The sequence below is a fragment of the Erythrolamprus reginae genome, chromosome 2 (assembly GCF_031021105.1).
Source record: "Erythrolamprus reginae isolate rEryReg1 chromosome 2, rEryReg1.hap1, whole genome shotgun sequence".
NCBI classification, from domain to species: Eukaryota; Metazoa; Chordata; class Lepidosauria; order Squamata; family Dipsadidae; genus Erythrolamprus; species Erythrolamprus reginae.
This window is the reverse complement of record NC_091951.1, coordinates 331,316,735-331,336,348: the sequence shown is the minus strand read 5'-3', so window position 1 is coordinate 331,336,348 and position 19,614 is coordinate 331,316,735. Positions and strand designations below refer to the sequence as shown.

At 40.7% G+C, this 19,614-nt stretch overlaps 1 protein-coding gene across 2 annotated transcripts in view; it reads left to right on the top strand.

Moving 5' to 3' along the window:
* The first annotated feature begins 1,049 nt into the window (after positions 1-1,049).
* Positions 1,050-19,614, top strand: part of EGFLAM (EGF like, fibronectin type III and laminin G domains) — a 197,907-nt gene continuing 179,342 nt past the window's right edge. For both annotated transcript variants that reach the window (XM_070743426.1, XM_070743425.1), the window contains exon 1: positions 1,050-1,275. In XM_070743426.1, coding sequence (XP_070599527.1) covers positions 1,158-1,275 — 118 coding nt within the window. In that variant the 5' untranslated portion in view covers positions 1,050-1,157. The remainder of the gene's footprint in view (positions 1,276-19,614) is intronic.

Sequence of the window (19,614 nt, the reverse complement as noted above, 5' to 3'; positions counted from 1 at the left end):
GTATGGCTAGCTGATGAGGCCAAAATAAGGCCGAAATAGATCTATCCTAGTCTCCCTTAATTTTCAAATTCAGCTTAAACATGTGACATATATATATATATATATATATACATACATATACATACACACACACACACACACACACACACACACACATTATACTACGATGTATATATACTATAATCGTATATATATTTATACATTATACTATACACATTATACATTACTTAGGTAAATGTTATGATTGCATATTCTTTATTTATACTGCAAATAAAATTACTTCTATTATTAAACCTCACCTAAGGTAAACCTTCCTTAGGAGAAGGGGAGAAAAAAGCAAACCGCCCCTCCCCCCCGCCAAAAAAAGGATTGGGAAAGACGAGCGTGTGAAAGGCATCTTTACATTGCAATCCGTGCCGGGAAGTTTCAAATGAAAAAATCTAAAGGGACTTTTAAAAGAGGCGATCGCGCGTCCTTAAGGGTTAAAATCAGGCAATCTGCGATTTACGCGAAGGAGAGCAAACTGGGCGAAGGGTCGAGAGCGGGTGGAAGCAGCAGAAAAAAGCCAGCGGGATCGGAGAACGGGTTCCCCTCAAAAAGGGGTTCCTTCGGTCCACCTTGGAGTTCGCGCGCCTTTGCGCTTTTGCGCTCGAGCGCCTGGCTCGCCTCGCCACGACGCGCAGCCCCAGCCTTTCCTCAGGGGGGCGTCCGTCGATCGCGCCGCGGGGAAGACGGGGCGTCCTACTGGGTCCTTTTTCCTTCTCTGTTTCGAAGAAGGCGCGGCGGTCTTTCTCATCGCCGCGCGCGCCATTTCAATTACGGGAGCTTCGTCTTCCCCTCCTATCCAAAAGGCAATCTCCGCCCAGTTGCGTGTGTGTGTGGAAACCTTCTGCTTTAAGCCCCGTGTCAGCTCGTCTTAAGCCGCCGTCTGGCTTCTGCACGCTCCTCGGGCTTTCTCCTCGTTCCTCCCTTTTCCCCGACTTCGGAGCTCCTCCCAACATTTTTATTTTTTATTTTTAAAATAGCGGCGTTGTCTCGGATTGCAAAGCCGACCTTTTACGCGCTCCAAGTTCAACTTGCCCAAACTTTGATTAAAACAACATCCGGGCGTGGGAAAGGCTCGAGTGGCCGCTCGACCTGAAGCCAAAGAAAGGAAGATGGGTTTCAACGACCGAGGTGGTGGTCGCAGCTGCCCCCGCCTGACGCGCCTGGTTTTGTTGGTTTGTTGCATCGGACCTCTCGGTGCCAACCGGAGAAATATCCCACGGCGACAAGGTAAGAGTCGGAGGATGGCGGGGGTGGTGGTGCGGGCTTGATCAATCCCGGGCGTGCGTATCCCCCTCCTCAGCCACAATTGCCAAATGCCCAAAAAGTGCCCGGTGCGAGATCAAGACGGATGGCAGAAGGGCAAAGGAACCGCGAGTGATGGTGAAATAAAAAAGGAAGGATGAAATAAAAGCTTCTCTTCAAGCACCGTTTGTTTATGTGTGTATGTGTATTCACGCGTAAATACACACGCGTGGAAGGGCGCCTTGGCGTTATACCCTAGTAGGTTCGCTCGTCAATCCGTTGCTTACACCTCCAGCTCAATTGGTCCGCTACTATATTTTTCTCTCCTGCTGGGTAAAATCTCAGCGGCTACTGAAATCAGCTGGAGTAGATTCCATGTGATCTCAATTACTGGACGCTAGGAAAAGAAAGAGAGAGAGGGAAAGAAAGAAATAAATAAAAAGGAAGGAAGGAAGGAAGGAATAATAATAATAATAATAATAATAATAATAATAATAATAATAATAATAATAATAATAATTATTATTATTATTATTATTATTTATTAGACTTGTATGCCGCCTCTCTCCGAAGACTCAGGGCGGCTCACAACAGAAAGGAAGGAAGGAAGGAAGGAAAGAAGGAAAGAAAGAAAGAAAGAAAGAAAGAAAGAAAGAAAGAAGAGCGGTGGCGGGGGAGGAGAGACCACTTAAAAGATGAGAAGCCCTTTTTATTTTGAAAAACAAGATTTATTTAATCCATATTGACAGAATGGCTGCGAGTTTCCTGTTGCGCCAGGCACAATCGGAAGAGTTTTGTTTTGTTTTCTTCTCCCGCCTCTCCACCCCTGTGGCGGGGGACCAGTTTGTTATGTACCAAGCCAATTAAAGCGTCCAGGCACACTGCTTGAAGATGATACTTTTAAGGGAAGACGTCTTGTTAAGTTTCTCTACTGAAGAGACAGGAGAGGGTTTAGTGACTTTATTGGTCGTGGCTAGCAAACATCAGGGAAGCCCTGCTCTAGGCAGGAGTTTAAATAGGGAGCCCTTTAAATCAGGAGTCAATCAGATTTTACCTGCTTGAGTTCCTGGTCGGATTGGAGTGAAAACTTCCCAGCTTCTCAAGACATCACATCCCTCCCCTCTTAAATCTGCGCATAGTTTTGCATACATAATCATTTAGGTACGTAGGGCGTGATCAGGCGGGGGTTGCCGGTACCGCCGCTTCCAGTGCGCTGCGCAGGCAGCTTCAGGTCTCTGGTGTGTGCGCGTCCCAGCGAGATTTTGCTTCTGTGCATGCGCAGGAAGCAAGATCTCTCAAGGGGATGCGCACGCAAGAGAGATTTCAGTGTTCTCATGCGCAGAAGCAAAAAATAGCCGAAATCTCATTCCCATTTGCATCCTCTCGCGATATTTTGCTACCTGTGCATCCGCTGGCTAGGGAATTCTGGGAGTTGAAGTCCAAATATCTCCAAGTTGCCAAGGTTGGGAAACACTGCTCTAGTTGACCTGCGCAGTTCATTTGGGGCATTGATTGGAGTCGGAGAAGACATGTTTTCTCTCTTGGGCTCCCTCTGTGGAACTTGGTGGAACATTGAGTTCGAGGCGTCGGCCTTGGCTGGACTGGACTCATTGTTGTCACTGGGTGGCACCACAGGATCCAGAGATGATATGAACTGGCTCTTGGGTTTTAGTCATAGTTATAGGAAAGACATAGTTAGGATTCGGGCCTCTTTTCCAGTCATTGTTAAGTGGTATCTCAGGGGTTGCCACAAAGAAGAGGGAGTCAGGCTATTCTCCAAAGTACCTGAAGGTAGAACAAGAAGCAATGGGTGGAAACTAAACAAGGAGAGAAGCAAGTTAGAACTAAGGAGAAATTTCTTGACAGTTAGACCAATTAATCAGTGAATGCTCCAACACTGGAAGTGTTTAAGAAGATGTTGCATAACCATTTGTTTGAAGTGGTGAGGGTTTCCTGCCTAAGCAGGGGAATTGGACCAGAAGATTTCCAAGGTCCCTTCCAGCTCATTCTATTCTATTCTGTTCTGTTCCGTTCCGTTCTATTCTATTCAACAGCAACAGTGATTTGCTTAACAATCATGGCAAAAAAGGTCATAAAAACATGCATGACTGGCTTAACAACTGCAAAGATGAGCAATAGAAGTTCTAATCCCAGCTGTGGTTGTATGCCAAGGACTCACTACTTTATTCTTGAAGGATCATCTTGCCCCAATGAATGAGATTAGAAAATGCTACTTCTCTATAGTTAATGTATCATTCTATTTCACTAATAGTGTTCATCAATATTTACTATACAGTACTGATAATTCTAGAGTAGTGTTTCCCACCCTTGGCCACTTGAAGATATCTGGACTTCAACTCCCAGAATTCCCCAGTCAGCATTGAGAAGACATGTTTTCTTTCTTGGGCTCCCTCTGTGGAACTTGGTGGAACGTTGAGTTCGAGGCGTCAGCCTTGGGTGGACTGGATTTATTGTTGTCACTGGGTGGCACCTCGGGATCCAAAGATGAATGAACTGGCTCTCGGGTTTTAGTCATAGTTATAGGAAAGATATAGTTAGGATTCGGGCCTCTTTCCCAGTCATTGGTCCACAACCTGTGCCATTTTCTGCTATCCTCCAGGCCTATTGATTTTGGGCCTGTTATCTCAGCAATCTTCTCAGGTAGCCATTGGGGCCCCATAGCAAAATTCTTTGCGTAAACTGGATCAGTGGGCAGGGGTTTAAATGGGGAGCTCTTTAATAGCAATAGCAATAAGACTTATAGACCGTTTCACAGTGCTTTACTGCCCTCTGGAAGCAGTTTACAGTACAGAGAGTAAGCGTATCGCCCCCAACAATCTGGATCCTCATTTTACCGACTTTGGAAGGGTGAAAGTCTGAATCAGCCAGCAGATCACAAACCTGTGATCAGCAGAAGCAGCTTGCAGTACTGCACTCTAACCACTGCACCATGGAGGCTCTTTAAATCACAAGCCAATCAGATTTTACCTGCTTGAGTTCCTGGTTGGACTGGAGTGAAAACTTCCCAGCTTCTCAGGACTTAACATTTCTGACATTTGCCTCCAGTGGTTGTAACTCTAATGCAGAAGTCTCCAAACTTGGGAACTTTAAGACTTGTGGACTTCAACTCCCAGAATTCTCCAGCCAGCTATGCTGGGAGTTGAAGTCCACAAGTCTTAAAGTTCCCAAGTTTGGAGACCCCTGCTCTAATGGCTCACTTTTCTTTTAAACAACCCAAAGTACATCTGTGGACATCTGTGTTTTATGGTTATTTTAGGATTGATCTAAGCACTGCGGAAAATTGATCCTCAGTTCTTTGAGAGACGTATATAAGGGGCGTATATAAGTGCACTGATGTGCCTATCGTCCCCTGTCCAATTGTCTTTCCTTATCTCATACTGTATATCATATATATTCTCTCCTTATCTATCTATCTATCTATCTATCTATCTATCTATCTATCTATCTATCTATCTATCTATCTATCTAATATATATATCATATACAGTATATTCTCTCCTTATCTCTTATATCATATATATTCTCTCCCTCCCATCTACTTCTCTTCTTTTTACTTTCTATCATTATATATATTACTTAATGTCTATTCTCTTCCATATGTATTGTATATTGGACAAAGAATAAATAAATAAAAAAGGGGGAGAAAAAAATCAGGTTGCCTCCAAAGTAATTTGGCTATTTTTTGGGGGGTGGGGGGTGGATGGGGGGGAGAGTTAAAAGACATGTGTCTCCTTTCCCTGGGCTTTGAAAGCAGAGATTCAACAAGTGTTATTTTCCCTATCACTGTCTCTTCAGTCTTGCTGAATTGCCGCACAATACCTATTTGTAAAAGCCTAGATTGGAAAAGACGGTTTCCACAGGGAAGTTATTGCAATCTGAAATCTAAAATAGTGGGCTAGAACCATTCACCTCTGTAACCCCATTAATTCCAGTGGAACACTTTCTTGGCAGTAGCTGATCTTTGCGTTCGAGCAGTGTGCCGTGTGAGCAAAATCATTAGGCAGTGCTTTTTAGGAGGAAAAAAAATTAAGAGGAATATGCTGCTCCTAATACAGCTGAAACAAACTTTTCCTCTTGTTCTCTTATTAGAAGCTGGTTTAATTATACAACTTTATCATTCGTGGTAGGACTCCGTGTAACAAAGAGTTGGGAGAGATGTCCCATATTCTCTTCGTTTACTTAAAACTTGATAGCTCATGTGATAACAGGGCTCAATGCTGACCCTGTAACCACACCAAATGGGACCATGGTACTTGGATAAGGCCTTCTGGATTTTAATTTATTTAGTTTAATTACCATAGTTTTATCCCATCATTATTATTTTATAAGTAACCCAGTGTGGCAAACATACACAATACTCATTCCTCCTCCTCTTTTTCTCCCACAACTACAACTCTGGGAGGTGGACTGGGCTGAGAAAGAGCAACTGGCCCAAAGTCACCCAATTAAGCTTTTGTGCCTAAGGTGGAATGAACTCATAGTCTCTAGGCTGGTACCTATTTTCTGCAGTCGAGTTTGGAGCGGTTAACATTTAGCTTGAATCTATTATGTGCTTGTGTGTTGTTGCAGTTGAAGGTGAAGCAGTCATTAACAGGAAGGACATTTTGGTGTATGATTTTAGATCAGTTCAGAGGCGACGTAGTTGTAAATTGTCTAATTTCAGTATTTCAAGTCTGGGTGCAGTAATGTATTTTGTTGCGGGAAGAATAGTGAAAGACTCTTCTTGTGAAATATTTCTGGACACTCTCAATTGTATTAATGTCTGCTGTGCAGTGCAGGTTCCATACAGGTGAGCTGTATTCAATGTTTTGAAAGCTCTGGTTAACAGTTCGATTTTACCAGAGAAGAAGCTACGTAAGATTAGATCGACACCTCTTAATGCTTTTTTGGCAATGCGGTTACAGTGGGCTCTAGGACTTAAGTCATTGGATATGAAACTTAGGTCATTGAATATGATGACCTTCCATAGATGCAAAGCAAGGGTTGAGACCCAGTGCATATCAGCCACCATGATCATTAGTCAAGAGTTATGAGAGTTGTTTCCAATGATATTTGGAAGGCTACAATTTCTGCAGCTCTGTTTTGGAGATTAGCTTCATTCAAAGCCCACTGCAACAATACAGTATAGCCAAGAAGGCTTCAAGAGTTGTAAACCTAATCCTACGTAGTTTCTGCTCTGGCAATCTCACATTACTTACCAGAGCTTACAAAACTTTTGCCAGACCCATCCTCAAATACAACTCATCTGTTTGGAACCCATATCGCATCTCAGACATTAACACCCTTGAAAATGTCCAAAGATACTTCACCAGAAGAGCCCTTCACTCCTCCACTCAAAATAGAATACCCTACGAGACTAGACTTTCAATCCTGGGCCTAGAAAGTTTAGAACTAAGATGCCTTAAACAAGATCTAAGTATTGCCCCCAAGATCATATGCTGCAATGTCCTGCCTGTCGGCAACTACTTCAGCTTCAACCACAACAACACAAAAGCACACAACAGATTTAAACTTAATATTAACCGCTCCAGACTTGACTGTAAAAAATATGACTTCAGTAACCGAGTTGTCGAAGTGTGGAACTCATTATCGGACTCCATAGTGTCATCCCCAAACCCCCAACACTTTACCCTTAGATTATCTACGGTTGACCTATCCAGATTCCTAAGAGGTCAGTAAGGGGTGAGTATAAGTGCACTAGAGTGCCTTCCATCCCCTGTCCTATTGCTCTCCTATATCTCCTATACCTTTCTTCTATTCCTATATCTCTTCTTCTATTCTTTCATTGACATTTTCTATTACTATACCTTCTTTACTATTATTTCTTAGATATATTTTACTATGAGTATCCCCTCTATAACCTTCATCTTGTATTTTACTATGTGTATATAGATATATACCCACTAAAACCCTCATTGTGTATTGGACAAAATAAATAAATAAAATTAAAATAAATAAATCTTAACTGTATTTTTTTTAAAAAAAGACATACTCTATGGATACACCTAGCATCACGTTCTTCTATCTATATAGGAACTGCTTTGTGATAGTAATTGTACTTGGTTATCATGGGAGCCAGTTTGGCGTAGGCTAGAAAACAGCAGACTGAGTCTACTCCTGTTTTAGGTATGAATCCAGCTCAGTCACTTTGGATCAGTCACTTTTTCTGAACCCTAGAAAGGAGATAATGGCAAACCACTTAAAAACCTTGCCACGAAAACTTCAGGGATTTGTCCAACCAGTTGGCAGGAATCAACACCAACTGAAGGCAGCCCCCCCCAAAACCCCCAACTTGTGTGAGTCTTTGCCTTTTGCCTTTCATTGAGCTGTGGTGGCGCAGTGGTTAGAATGCAGTAGTGCAGGCTACTTTTGCTGCCTGCCGGCTGCCTGCAATTGGGCAGTTCAGATTCCACCAGGCTCAAGATTGACTCAGCCTTACGAGATCAGTGAAATGAGGATCCAGATTGTTGGGGGCAATATACAGCGGTACCTTTACCTAAGAACGCCTCTATTTACAAACTTTTCTAGATAAGAACCGGGTGTTCAAGATTTTTTTTCCTTTTCTCAAGAACCATTTTCCACTTATAAACCCGAGCCTCCGAAACTGTAACCGGAAAAGGCAGGGAGAAGCCTCTGTGGGGCCTCTCTAGGAATCTCCTGGGAGGAAGCCACTGTGGGGCCTCTCTAGGAATCTGGAAAAGGTGGGGAGAAGCCGCCATGGGGCCTCCCTAGGAATCTCCTGGGAGGAAACAGGGCATCCACCCTCCCTGTGGTTTCTCCAATCGCGCACATTATTTGCTTTTACATTGATTCCTACGGGGAAAATTGCTTCTTCTTACAAACTTTTCTACTTAAGAACCTGGTCAAGGAACGAATTACGTTTGTAAGTAGAAGTACTACTTTACTGACTAGAGTGGGCTATATAAGCACTGTGAAGCGGTATATAAGTCTAAATGCTATTGTTATTCATTTTCCCTCTTTTATTTAGGTCAGTCTTGCATATGAAAAATATTTTATATACCCAGAAACAGTTCTTAAGGGAAGGATGTGGGAAAGATAATGAAGGACTTCCAAAAAGGAAGGAAGCCAGGAAGGCCACACAGCCGACTCTTCCTTCAAGAAAGCCATTAATAAAACCGGATGCACCTTTGTTAGAGCTATGCTGACCCTCAGCAATGTTTGGCTTTCAGTGTTCTAGATTTTTTAAATATTTAATAATACCTTCCATTGGTTTACCCAGAATAGGTATCATCAGAAGGGAAAGAGGGGACATGATTGAAACATTTAAATATGTTAAAGGGTTAAATAAGGTTCAGGAGAGAAGTGTTTTTAATAGGAAAGTGAACACAAGAGCAAGGGGACACAATCTGAGGTTAGTTAGTTAGTTAGTTTGTTTGTTTATTCATTCATTCATTTATTTTGTCCAATACACAATGAGGGTTTTAGTGGGTATATATCTATATACACATAGTAAAATACATGATGAAGGTTATAGAGGAGATACTCATAGTAAAATATATCTAAGAAAGAATAGAAAAGAAGATTATAGTAATAGAACATATCAATGAAAGAATAGAAGAAGAGATATAGGAATAGAAGAAAGGTATAGGAAAGCAATAGGACAGGGGACGGAAGACACTCTAGTGCACTTGTAGTCGCCCCTTACTGACCTCTTAGGAATCTGGATAGGTCAACCATAGATAATCTAAGGGTAAATTGAGAAAATATTATTTTACTGAAAGAGTAGTAGATGCTTGGAACAAACCTCCAGCAGACGTGGTTGGTAAATCCACACTAACTGAATTTAAACATGCCTGGGATAAACCTATATCCACCCTAAGATAAAATGCAGGAAATAGTATAAGGGCAGACTAGATGGACCATGAGGTCTTTTTCTACCGTCAATCTTCTATGTTTCTATGTTTCTATCTAATTGCCCAAATCACAATATATTCTTGCAAAACTTGGGTTATACTTTCTAGAAACTGCTAATCATCAAAAACATTTTTGCTATAATTTAATAATTTATAATTTATAATTTATTCCTAGTGAAATGCAAACTGAGTCATATTTGGAAATGCTAAACCACTGACCAATAATTTTATGTTTAAACTCTGCAGTGACATTCAAGCTTTGGGGAAATATTTGGAGGTTAATTGATGGTTAATGTTCTCCAGCGCTCAATATGCACTTGATTTTGTCTTCTAGTGTTGTTCTGTATGGCAAGCTTTCATTTGTTTTTTTCGCAAACTAAAGTGAATTTGTTGTTTGACATGGAAATAGGTATGAGAGGAGAGGGGAGAAATAACATTTATGAAGTCCAAGAGAGTACCTAGGTTATCTTAAAAGAAGTTGAAAGCAATGTTATTCTCTTTTGTAGTTCCCAAAATCATATGATTCGAGTGAGGAAGAGAGGAGATCTAAGTCTGTTTATGACCATGGTCTAAATGTGGAAGAGCTATTTATTTCTACTGCTTTAAAGTTTTGGAGTCTTGATGCTTCTATCAAACAAGTGACTGACAGGGGTGGAGGAGGGAGGGGTTTGGATTTCAGGGTGTACATCTCTTAAATGCAATCCTGTTTTACCCTTCACTCATTGATTCAACCTCTTTAAGAACTGTACAGTAAAACTGAGATCACAGGCTCAGATTGAGAAAACAGAATGGAGTTTTAAATGAACTTTGTACTGAAAGAAGGTACCGTATTTTTCGGAGTATAAAACACACCCTTTTCCTCCCTAATAGAGGCTGATAATTTGGGTGCATTTTATACTCTGAATGTAGCTTCTCCCCCCCCCCCCCCAGCCCTAACTCGCTGCTAACGATCTTCCCAGCTCTTACCTTGCAGGCTCTTTCATTGTTTCTCTCTGCGAAGAATGTTTTCCAAGCCCTATGTCTTTGCAGGGTTTTTTCATTGCTCTAACTTGCTCCAGCCCTAACCAGCCCTAACCAGGTGCTAACAATGTTTCCAGCTGTAACTGGGTTGCAAGCTCTTTCATTGTTACTCTCTGCAAAGAATATTTCCCAAGCCCTAAGTCTTTGCAGGTTTCCCCCCCCATTGGTCTAACTTGTTCCAGATGTTTCTTTCCAGCCCTAACCAGGTGCTAATGATGTTCCCAGTTCTTACCGACTTAAAAGCTCTTTCATAGTTACTCTCTGCAAAGAATGTTTTCCAAGCCCTAAGTCTTTGCAGGGTTTTTTCCATTGCTCTACTTGCTCCAACTGTTTTTTCCAGGTGTTAATGATGTTCCCAGTTCTTACCGACTTAAAAGCTCTTTCATTGTTACTCTCTGCAAAGAATGTTTTCTAAGCCCTAAGTCTTTGTAGGGTTTTTTTCATTGCTCTAACTTGCTCCAGCCCTAACCAGCCCTAACCAGGTGCTAACAATGTTCCCAGCTCTTACCGGGTTGCAAACTCTTTCATTGTTACTCTCTGCAAAGAATATTTCCCAAGCCCTAAGTCTTTGCAGGTTTCCCCCCCCCCCCAATTGGTCTAACTTGCTCTAGATGTTTCTTTCCAGCCCTAACCAGGTGCTAATGATGTTCCCGACTTAAAAGCTCTTTCATTGTTACTCTCTGCGAAGAATGTTTCCCAAACCCTAAGTCTTTGCAGGGTTTTTTCCATTGCTCTACTTGCTCCAACTGTTTTTTTCCAGGTGCTAATGATGTTCCCAGTTCTTACTGGCTTGCAAGCTTTTTCATTGATACTCTCTCCCAATAAAGTTTTCTTAAAACCCTAACCAGAGGATAAAATGATGTGCTGGCTAAGGACGCTAGCCACATAAATACCCGGTAAGCAGATTCTTTTCCCTATTTTCCTCACCAAAAACTAAGGTGTGGCTTATACTCCAAAAATACAGTATTTATAATAGGGACACTGGAGGACACTTTCAACTGTGGGCCAACTGTGGGGTTGCCCACAGAATTGGTACTACCTATAACATCCAGAATGCATTGGAAGGGTCTCTCTGTTCATCTATGGACAGTTCTGCAGTCATTGATTTTAAAAAATAATTTTACATTCCATTCTAATGCATACCAAAAACTCAGGGCTTCATAGCTTCCCTTGTGTAGTCACTCATTGCATGGAATTTGCCTATATGGAAGCAATTGGGTGGAATGTTGCTCTATACATACATTGAGCTCTATGCTCTATTTACCTGAACACAACAAGAACTCTCATGCATCCTGTTTCCCACAGGAAAATCAGTCTGGGGCAGTGATGGCTAACCTTTTTTCCCTTGGGTGTTGAAAGTGCATTTGCGTACACTATCGCACATGCGCGAGTGCCCACATTCATAATTCAATGCCTGGGGAGGGCAAAAACACCTTTTCCCCACCCCTAGAGGCTTCTGGAGGCCGGAAATGGCCTCTTTCCCAACTTCTGGTGAGCCTAGTAGACTCGTGTTTTGCCCTCCCCAGGCTTCAAAGGCTTCCCTGGAGCCTGGGGAGGGTAAAAATCCCCTCCCACATTCCCCCGGAGGCTCTCTGGAAGCCAAAAACACTCTCTGAGCCTCTGTGCGAGCCAAAAATCAGCTGGTTGACACACACATGCACATTGGAGCTAAATTAGGGCAACGGCTTGCATGCCAGGAGATATGGCTTCGCGTGCCACCTCTGGACCCATGTCATAGATTCGCCATCACTGGTCTGGGCTTTGTTTTAGTGGTAAAAGACCTGGGAATGATAGAACCCAGGAGATGATGTCTTATTATTTATTTCTTATTTATTAGATTTGTTTGCCGCCCCTCACAACAACAGAACGATACAAATCCAAAATTAAAACAATTTAAAACCCATCTGTATCGCCAGGCAAGGGGGAACCCCAGGCTTTTTATATTTCATGTTTGGTATGTATGTGCTGTATGTTTTTTAATTGTTGGGGTTTTTATATATTTTTATTATTAGATTTGTCCCATTGTTACACTGTTTCTTATTACTGTTGTGAGCCGCCCCTAGTCTTCGGAGAGGGGCGGCATACAAATTTAATTAATTAATTAATTAATAATAATAATAATAATAATAATAATAATAATAATAATAAATATAAAAACAATCATACATCTCATACAAACCATGCATAAAGTGGAAACGGCCCAGGGGAATCAATTTCCCCCTGCCGGATGACAGAGGTGAGTTTTAAGGAATTTGCGAAAGGCAAAAGGGTGGGGGCAGTCCTAATCTCCGGGGGGAGTTGATTCCAGAGGGTCGGGGCCGCCACAGAGAAGGTTCTTCCCCTGGGTCCCGCCAGACAACATTGTTTCGTCGACGGGACCCGGAGAAGGCCAACTCTGTGGGACCTAACTGGTCGCTGGGATTCGTGCAGCAGAAGACAGTCCCGGAGATGAATTCTAGTCCTGCCTAAAACACAAAAACAGCTGGGTGACTTTGGGCCAGCTCTTCCATTTTAGTCCTAGAAGATAATGGCAGATCTGTTTTTGAAAAAGGTTGCCGAGTAAACTGTGAGGACTTGTCTGTGTCGTTGCCAAGAATCAAGAAACAATGGAAGGAATCGATAAATAATATACAGAGCTTGTAGATGGATGGGGTCTCCATTCGAACGCATGATTGTAATCCTTTGTATAGGCTTATTGTGTTTGTTTTGTCTGCTTATTTTTAAGGACTGCTGTTCTGCTTGATTTAGAAGCCTGGATCTTAATCTGGGATAAGTCTAGTTTATGCAATTAAGGAAGCAAGCAAGCATGAAATTTTATCCAGAAGTAGTTTCTCGTGTTATTTCACTTGCATTGTCCTGTGGGCTGAGGCAGGGCGAGTCAGTTTAAACTCATCTTTTAGAAATTTGAATTGGAAAAGGCTTTATAACAGTTTTTTTTAAGGTGATTTTATTTATTTTATATTTTATTTTATTTTATTTTATTTTATTTTATTTTATTTTATTTTATTTTATTTTATTTTATTTTATTTTATTTTATTTTATTTTATTTTATTTTATTTTATTTTATTTTATTTTATTTTATTTTATTTTATTTTATTTTATTTTATTTTATTTTATTTTATTTTATTTTATTTTATTTTATTTTATTTTATTTTATTTTATTTTATTTTATTTTATTTTATTTTATTTTATTTTATTTTATTTTATTTTATTTTATTTTATTTTATTTTATTTTATTTTATTTTATTTTATTTTATTTTATTTTATTTTATTTTATTTTATTTTATTTTATTTTATTTTATTTTATTTTATTTTATTTTATTTTATTTTATTTTATTTTATTTTATTTTATTTTATTTTATTTTATTTTATTTTATTTTATTTTATTTTATTTTATTTTATTTTATTTTATTTTATTTTATTTTATTTTATTTTATTTTATTTTATTTTATTTTATTTTATTTTATTTTATTTTATTTTATTTTATTTTATTTTATTTTATTTTATTTTATTTTATTTTATTTTATTTTATTTTATTTTATTTTATTTTATTTTATTTTATTTTATTTTATTTTATATTTATTTATTGAGCAGGAATCCTAACGCACCCCAGCCAAGTGGCAGTCCAATGTCCTCCTGAAAGTGTCCAGAGTTGGGGAGTTCGCAACCTCCGCAGACAGGTTGTTCCACTGGTTGATCGCTCTGACCATCAGGAAGTTCTTCCTTACTTCTAGGTTGAATCTCTCCTTGGTCAGCTTCCAGCCGTTGTTCCTCGTCCGGCCCTCTGGTGCTCTGGAGAATAGAGTGGCCCCCTCCTCTCTGTGGCAACCCATCATATACCTGTATACAGCTATCATGTCCCCTCTGGCCCTCCTTTTCCCTAGGCTATCCATGCCCAGTTCCCGCAATCTCTCTTTGTAAGTCTTGGTTTCAAGTCCCCTAATCATTTTGGTTGCTCTTTTCTGCACCTTCTCCAGAGTTTCTATGTCTCTTTTGAAGTGTGGTGGCCAGAACTGGATGCAGTACTCCAGATGTGGTCTGACCAGGGCGTAGTAGAGTGGTATTAATACTTCCCTGGTCTTGGAGTGTATCCCCCTGTTGATGCAGCTTAGGATAGTGTTGGCTTTTTTGGCCGCTGCTGCACATTGCTGGCTCATGTTTAGTTGATTATCCACCAAGACTCCAAGTGATATGTGTCCCAGAATTCTCTTTAAGCTAATAGCAATAGCAAAAGCACTTAGACTTATATAAAGCGCTTCACAGAGTCCTCTCTAAGCAGTTTACAGAGAGTCAGCCTATTGCCCCCAACAATCTGGGTCCTCATTTTACCGACCTCCGAAGGATGGAAGGTTGAGTCAGCCTTGAGCCTAATATTCAAGACACTTTTCTACCCTGGGAAAATAGAACCAGTATGAAATATTAGCATAAATTATGAACACTTAAATTAATATTAAAACAAATTAACAATTAAAAGCACAGCAAAAGGAATGTGGCTTCATATTTTTTTTAAAACTCTGAGAGATGGGAGACCAAACTCTGAATTCCTCTCCATCTGAGAAGAGGACCCTGACGTCCATGCCAGAAAAATAGCTCTGAGCATCTTCTCAAATAATTCTTCTGTACATCACAATAGCTGGGCAACCATAACAAAAGAGATTTCTTTAGGTAGGCAGTTTTTCCAGCCTCGGGGTGGCACAGTGGTTAGAGTGCAACACTGTAGGCTACTTCAGCTAACTGCTAGCTGTAGTTCAGCAGTTCAAATCTCACCACCGGCTCAAGTTTGACACAGCTGGGGATTTTAGATTGTTCGTTTTGCGATCCACTCCAACAATTCGCTTTAGAGTCCGACAGTCTCTCTCAGACAACTTAGACTTTCAACCAGACCTGTGCTTGGCTGAGGACGTTTTCCCTTCTCTTTCAAAAGCAGTCATTACTTTTGAGACATTACCTCTTGAAACGCCAAACATTCGGGCACTTTCTGTTACATTAGCGCCTGCCATTCGAGCACCAACAATTTGGCCTCTTTGAAAGTCTGAGAGGTCTGCCATTTCTAGAAGGTTATAACCAATTTCCTTAAATTTCTGTTTTTTTAAAAAGGTAGTTTAAAAAAACATATCAAATAACAGATTTTTAAAAAACATTAAAATATGTCAAGTTTTGATTGATTTGAACATGCTCAAACATTAGGATGCCAAAAAGTCAAGTGTTTCCATTTCTTTGTCCACCCCCTGAACAAAGACGGAATTACAGTAGGAACATGGGATATAAGACTCACAAACACAGGAAAGCTCAACGCAATTTTTTTCGCGCTCAGAAATCTATCCATGTGGGTCACTAGGAGTCAAAAGTGACTTGATGGCACATCATCAATCAATCACTTGTATATAAGCCAGTGCGATCATTATGGACCTTCAATTTGGAAGGCATGCAGACACTTTGGTCTAAGTGCCCAGTGGCACATGCTGGATTGGGAGCAGCTGGGATCTTAAACAATGGAGATTTTCATGCTCATGAATGGTAGCAGACGGAAGGAGTCAGGCAGCAATTCTATTGAAAAGAAACGATGGGCCTTTCATGAAATGGTGGTTTTGTGAAGACCACGGGTTCTGAAAGAGGGCACTTAAAAGTGCATAAAAGACCCTCAGAGTCCTTTGCCATAGTTGATCTGAAGCAGAATTCCCCCTAACGTCACCGAAGTTTTTGCATAAGTATCAAGGGCAACGTTAAGAGCCTTGATGTTGAAATATTTGAGGAACTGATTAAAACGATCTTTGTATTCCATATAGTTCTCCCCCTGTCCACCCCCAGCTGCTTTTCCAGACTAAATCTGTGTAAATAAATCAAACTATATCAAACTCTGTAATAAATCAAACTATTCACTAAGGCTGCATTACTATCGCTATTAATCTTCTCATCGTTCCGATCACCCATCTCCTCCCACTTATGGCTGTATGACTGCAACTTGTATCCTTATGAGGTATAATTAATATTGATTGTTTCCTGATTGCTTATTTGTGCCCGATGAAAAATCATTGTTATACCTCATGATTCTTGACAAATATATCGTAGTCTTCGGAGAGGGGCGGCATACAAATCTAATAAATTATTATATTATTATTATTATATCTTTTCTTTTATGTACACTTAGAGCATATGCACCAATGACAAATTCCTTGTGTGTCCAATCACACTTGGCAAATAAAGAATTCCATTCCATGCTGTCTGGCGGGACCAAGGGGAAGAGCCTTCTCTGTGGTGGCCCCAGTCCTCTGGAATCAACTCCCCCCAGAGATTAGAACTGCCCCTACCCTCCTTGCCTTTCGTAAGCTCCTAAAAACCCACCTATGTCACCAGGCTTGGGGAAATTGATATTCTCCATAGCTACTATGATTTATGTATGGTTTGCTTGGGTTGTATGATTAATTTTTATGATAAGGTTTTTAATCTGTTTTTAATATTGATTTCTACATTGTGTATTGTGTTGTGAGCTGCCCCGAGTCTTTGGGGAGGGGCGGCATACAAATCTAATAAATTATTATTATTATTATTATTATTATTATTATTATTATTATTATTATTCCATTCCATTCCATTCCATGCGGAGTCCAAAATGGCAGTGGGATCACTCACTGTTTTAAGGCATAATGCAAGGGGCAAAATTACTGGCAAACCTTTGCAGGCTAAAATATATAGATACTGCTTAAGGCAGGGATGGCTTTTTTCCTCAGGTGCTGAAAGAGTGTAGGTGCAAGTGCCCACACACATAATTCAATGCCTGGGGAGGGCAAAAACAGCCTGTTTCACAACTTCTGGTATGGGCCCAGGGAGAGTAAAAACACCCCCCCATCCCCCCAGAGGCTCTCTGGAAGCCTAAAACACCCTCCCAGAGTTAAATATCAGCTGCCCAGCACACAAATGCACACTGGAGCTGAGCTAGGGCAATGGTTCATGTGCCAGCAGATATGGCTCCGCGTGCCACCTTCCAGAAGAGGTCGTGACAGCAGTCAGCTTGATAGCTTCAAGGCAGAATTAGACAGATTCATGGATGCCAAGTGTATCGGTGGTTATTGAAAGGGATGTCCATGTGCCACCTCTATGTTGGTTGAGGCAGGCAGGATTCCCTTGAGTACCATTTGTTGGGGGTCAGGGGAAAGGGAGGGGTTTGTCTTCTCTTTCTGCTCAAGATCCCCATGGACAATTGGTGGGCCACTGTGTGACACAGAATGCTGGACTCGATGGGCTTTGGCCTGATTCAGCATGGCTCTGCTTATGTTCTTATGTACTTTTCTGAGGTCAGAAAACTGGTTCCAGAGGCTACGGAATTATTCCAGAGGAAATATCTTATAGAGTATTAAGTTTAGATCTTCTGTTCATTGGGAGTACTTATTAATTGAACTCATAATAATTTAGATGACCCGGTATATCAAAACTTGTCACTAATTCTTCTTATAGCCTTGCAATTGTCCGATTGGTTGGTTTGGTCAGAATGCAGTTTTCAGAATAACACCTGGATTTTATTTTTGATAATATTTACTGTTGCAACAAACTGCACGGTTGGGGATATAATGCTTAAGAATGGGCAGAGCTTAAAGCTTTTATTAGACAGATGGCTAATTTGGTTGGCCTGACCTCAAGGATCTATCTAAGTGATCCCTGTTTAGCTCAGTAGCTGCCAATAAATTCTAAGATAATTGTGATGGACAAGTATGTTTGAATTAAATGGCCACCAGCTGTTTCAAGTCAGGAAGGCAAATAAATAAATGGATGTCTTTTATCAGCTGTGTCTGGTTCTATGGTTCAGTTTCTATCTTGAGAGACATACTGTATGTATCTTACCAGCAAAAAGCTAAGTGTTTCTGTCTGCCATCTAGTGGTCATTCTGATTTTTGCAGTAGGGTCCCGTGGCCTTAGTTTAGAAGATACTGTGTAAGGTTACATTTTTAAAATTGATTTGGAATTTCCCACTGGGGTGGAATACCTGTGACTTATGCTTATGGCACGCATAAGCACACCACTGTGCCTACCGTCACTGTCCTCCTGTCATATTATCCTCTTCTATCATTACTTTTTTTTACTTATGTTTATACAAACTGCTACAATATCCTATCCTATCCTATCCTTAATACTTGTATGTATAGAGAAATTAGAACATAGACTACAGATTCTGTATCATCAGCAATGGCTGCTTTGTTCTTGTGAAGCTAATTCAAGAGCTTGTGTGAAGCACAAGAAGTTTAGAGACCTCCTTCTTGTCAATACCAAACAATGTTCAAACTATACTGCTCAAAAAAAAAAAAAAGGGAACACTTAAACAACGCAATATAACTCCAAGTAAAATCAAACTTCTCTGAAATCAAACTGTCCACTTAGGAAGCAACACTGATTGACAATCAATTTCACATGTTGTCAGCACATTCAACTTGGTACAGAACAAAGTATTCAATGAGAATATTTCATTCATTCAGATCTCGGATGTGTTCTTTGAGTGTTCCCTTTATTTTTTTGAGCAGTGATTATTTAAAACTGTCCCCACATTGCACCCACTTCACATGGTAGTAAGTTTAAGTGATGCTTAAAATCCTACAAGCTAGGTTTCAGCAGTATATGGATCGAGAACTACCAGAAGTACAGGCAGGATTTTGAAGAGGCAGAGGAACTAGAGATCGAATTGCCAATACAGTGTTCACCGGATCATGGAGAAAGCTAAGGAGTTCCAGAAAAACATCTACTTTTGCTTCATTGATTATGCTAAAGCCTTTGATTGTGCAGATCACAGCAAATTGTGACAAGTTCTTAAAGACCTGTCTCTTGAGAAACCTATATGCAGGTCAAGAAGCAACGGTGAGAAATGGACCCGGAACCACTGATTGGTTCAAAATTGGGAAAGGAGTCCAACAAGGCTGTATACTGTCGCCCTGTCTATTTAACTTATATGCAGAGCAAATCATGATAAAGGCAGGGCTGTGTTGTGGTTAGCTCTGGCCCAGCTCCTGCCCCAAGGACTGTGGATGTGGGGGAGACATCCACATGCTGCAGGCCTGTTTCCCCCCCCCCCCCCTGGTGGAATCTGATGATGAAGGCTCCTCTGACCAAGAAGACATGAGTGACAGGGAGGAGGAGAGTGTGGCAGACAGCTCAGAAGGAGATCAATTCTCTAGCTCCTCTTTGGATTCAGAACAAGAGTTAATGATACAGCCACGCATGCGGAGAGTGATGCATAGGCAGCAACAACTGAGAGACTATTATCAAAGAAAATGAGGCCACCTGTGGTTGGGTGGGGCTGTGGTAATTAGTGAGGCTGCTATAAATAGCAGCCTGTGGGTTTGGCCATTGTGGAGGATTATCTGATCATTGTGTTTCGTGACTGCTTTACTGACTTTGACTTTCTGTGTGCTGCTTTTTCCCCGCT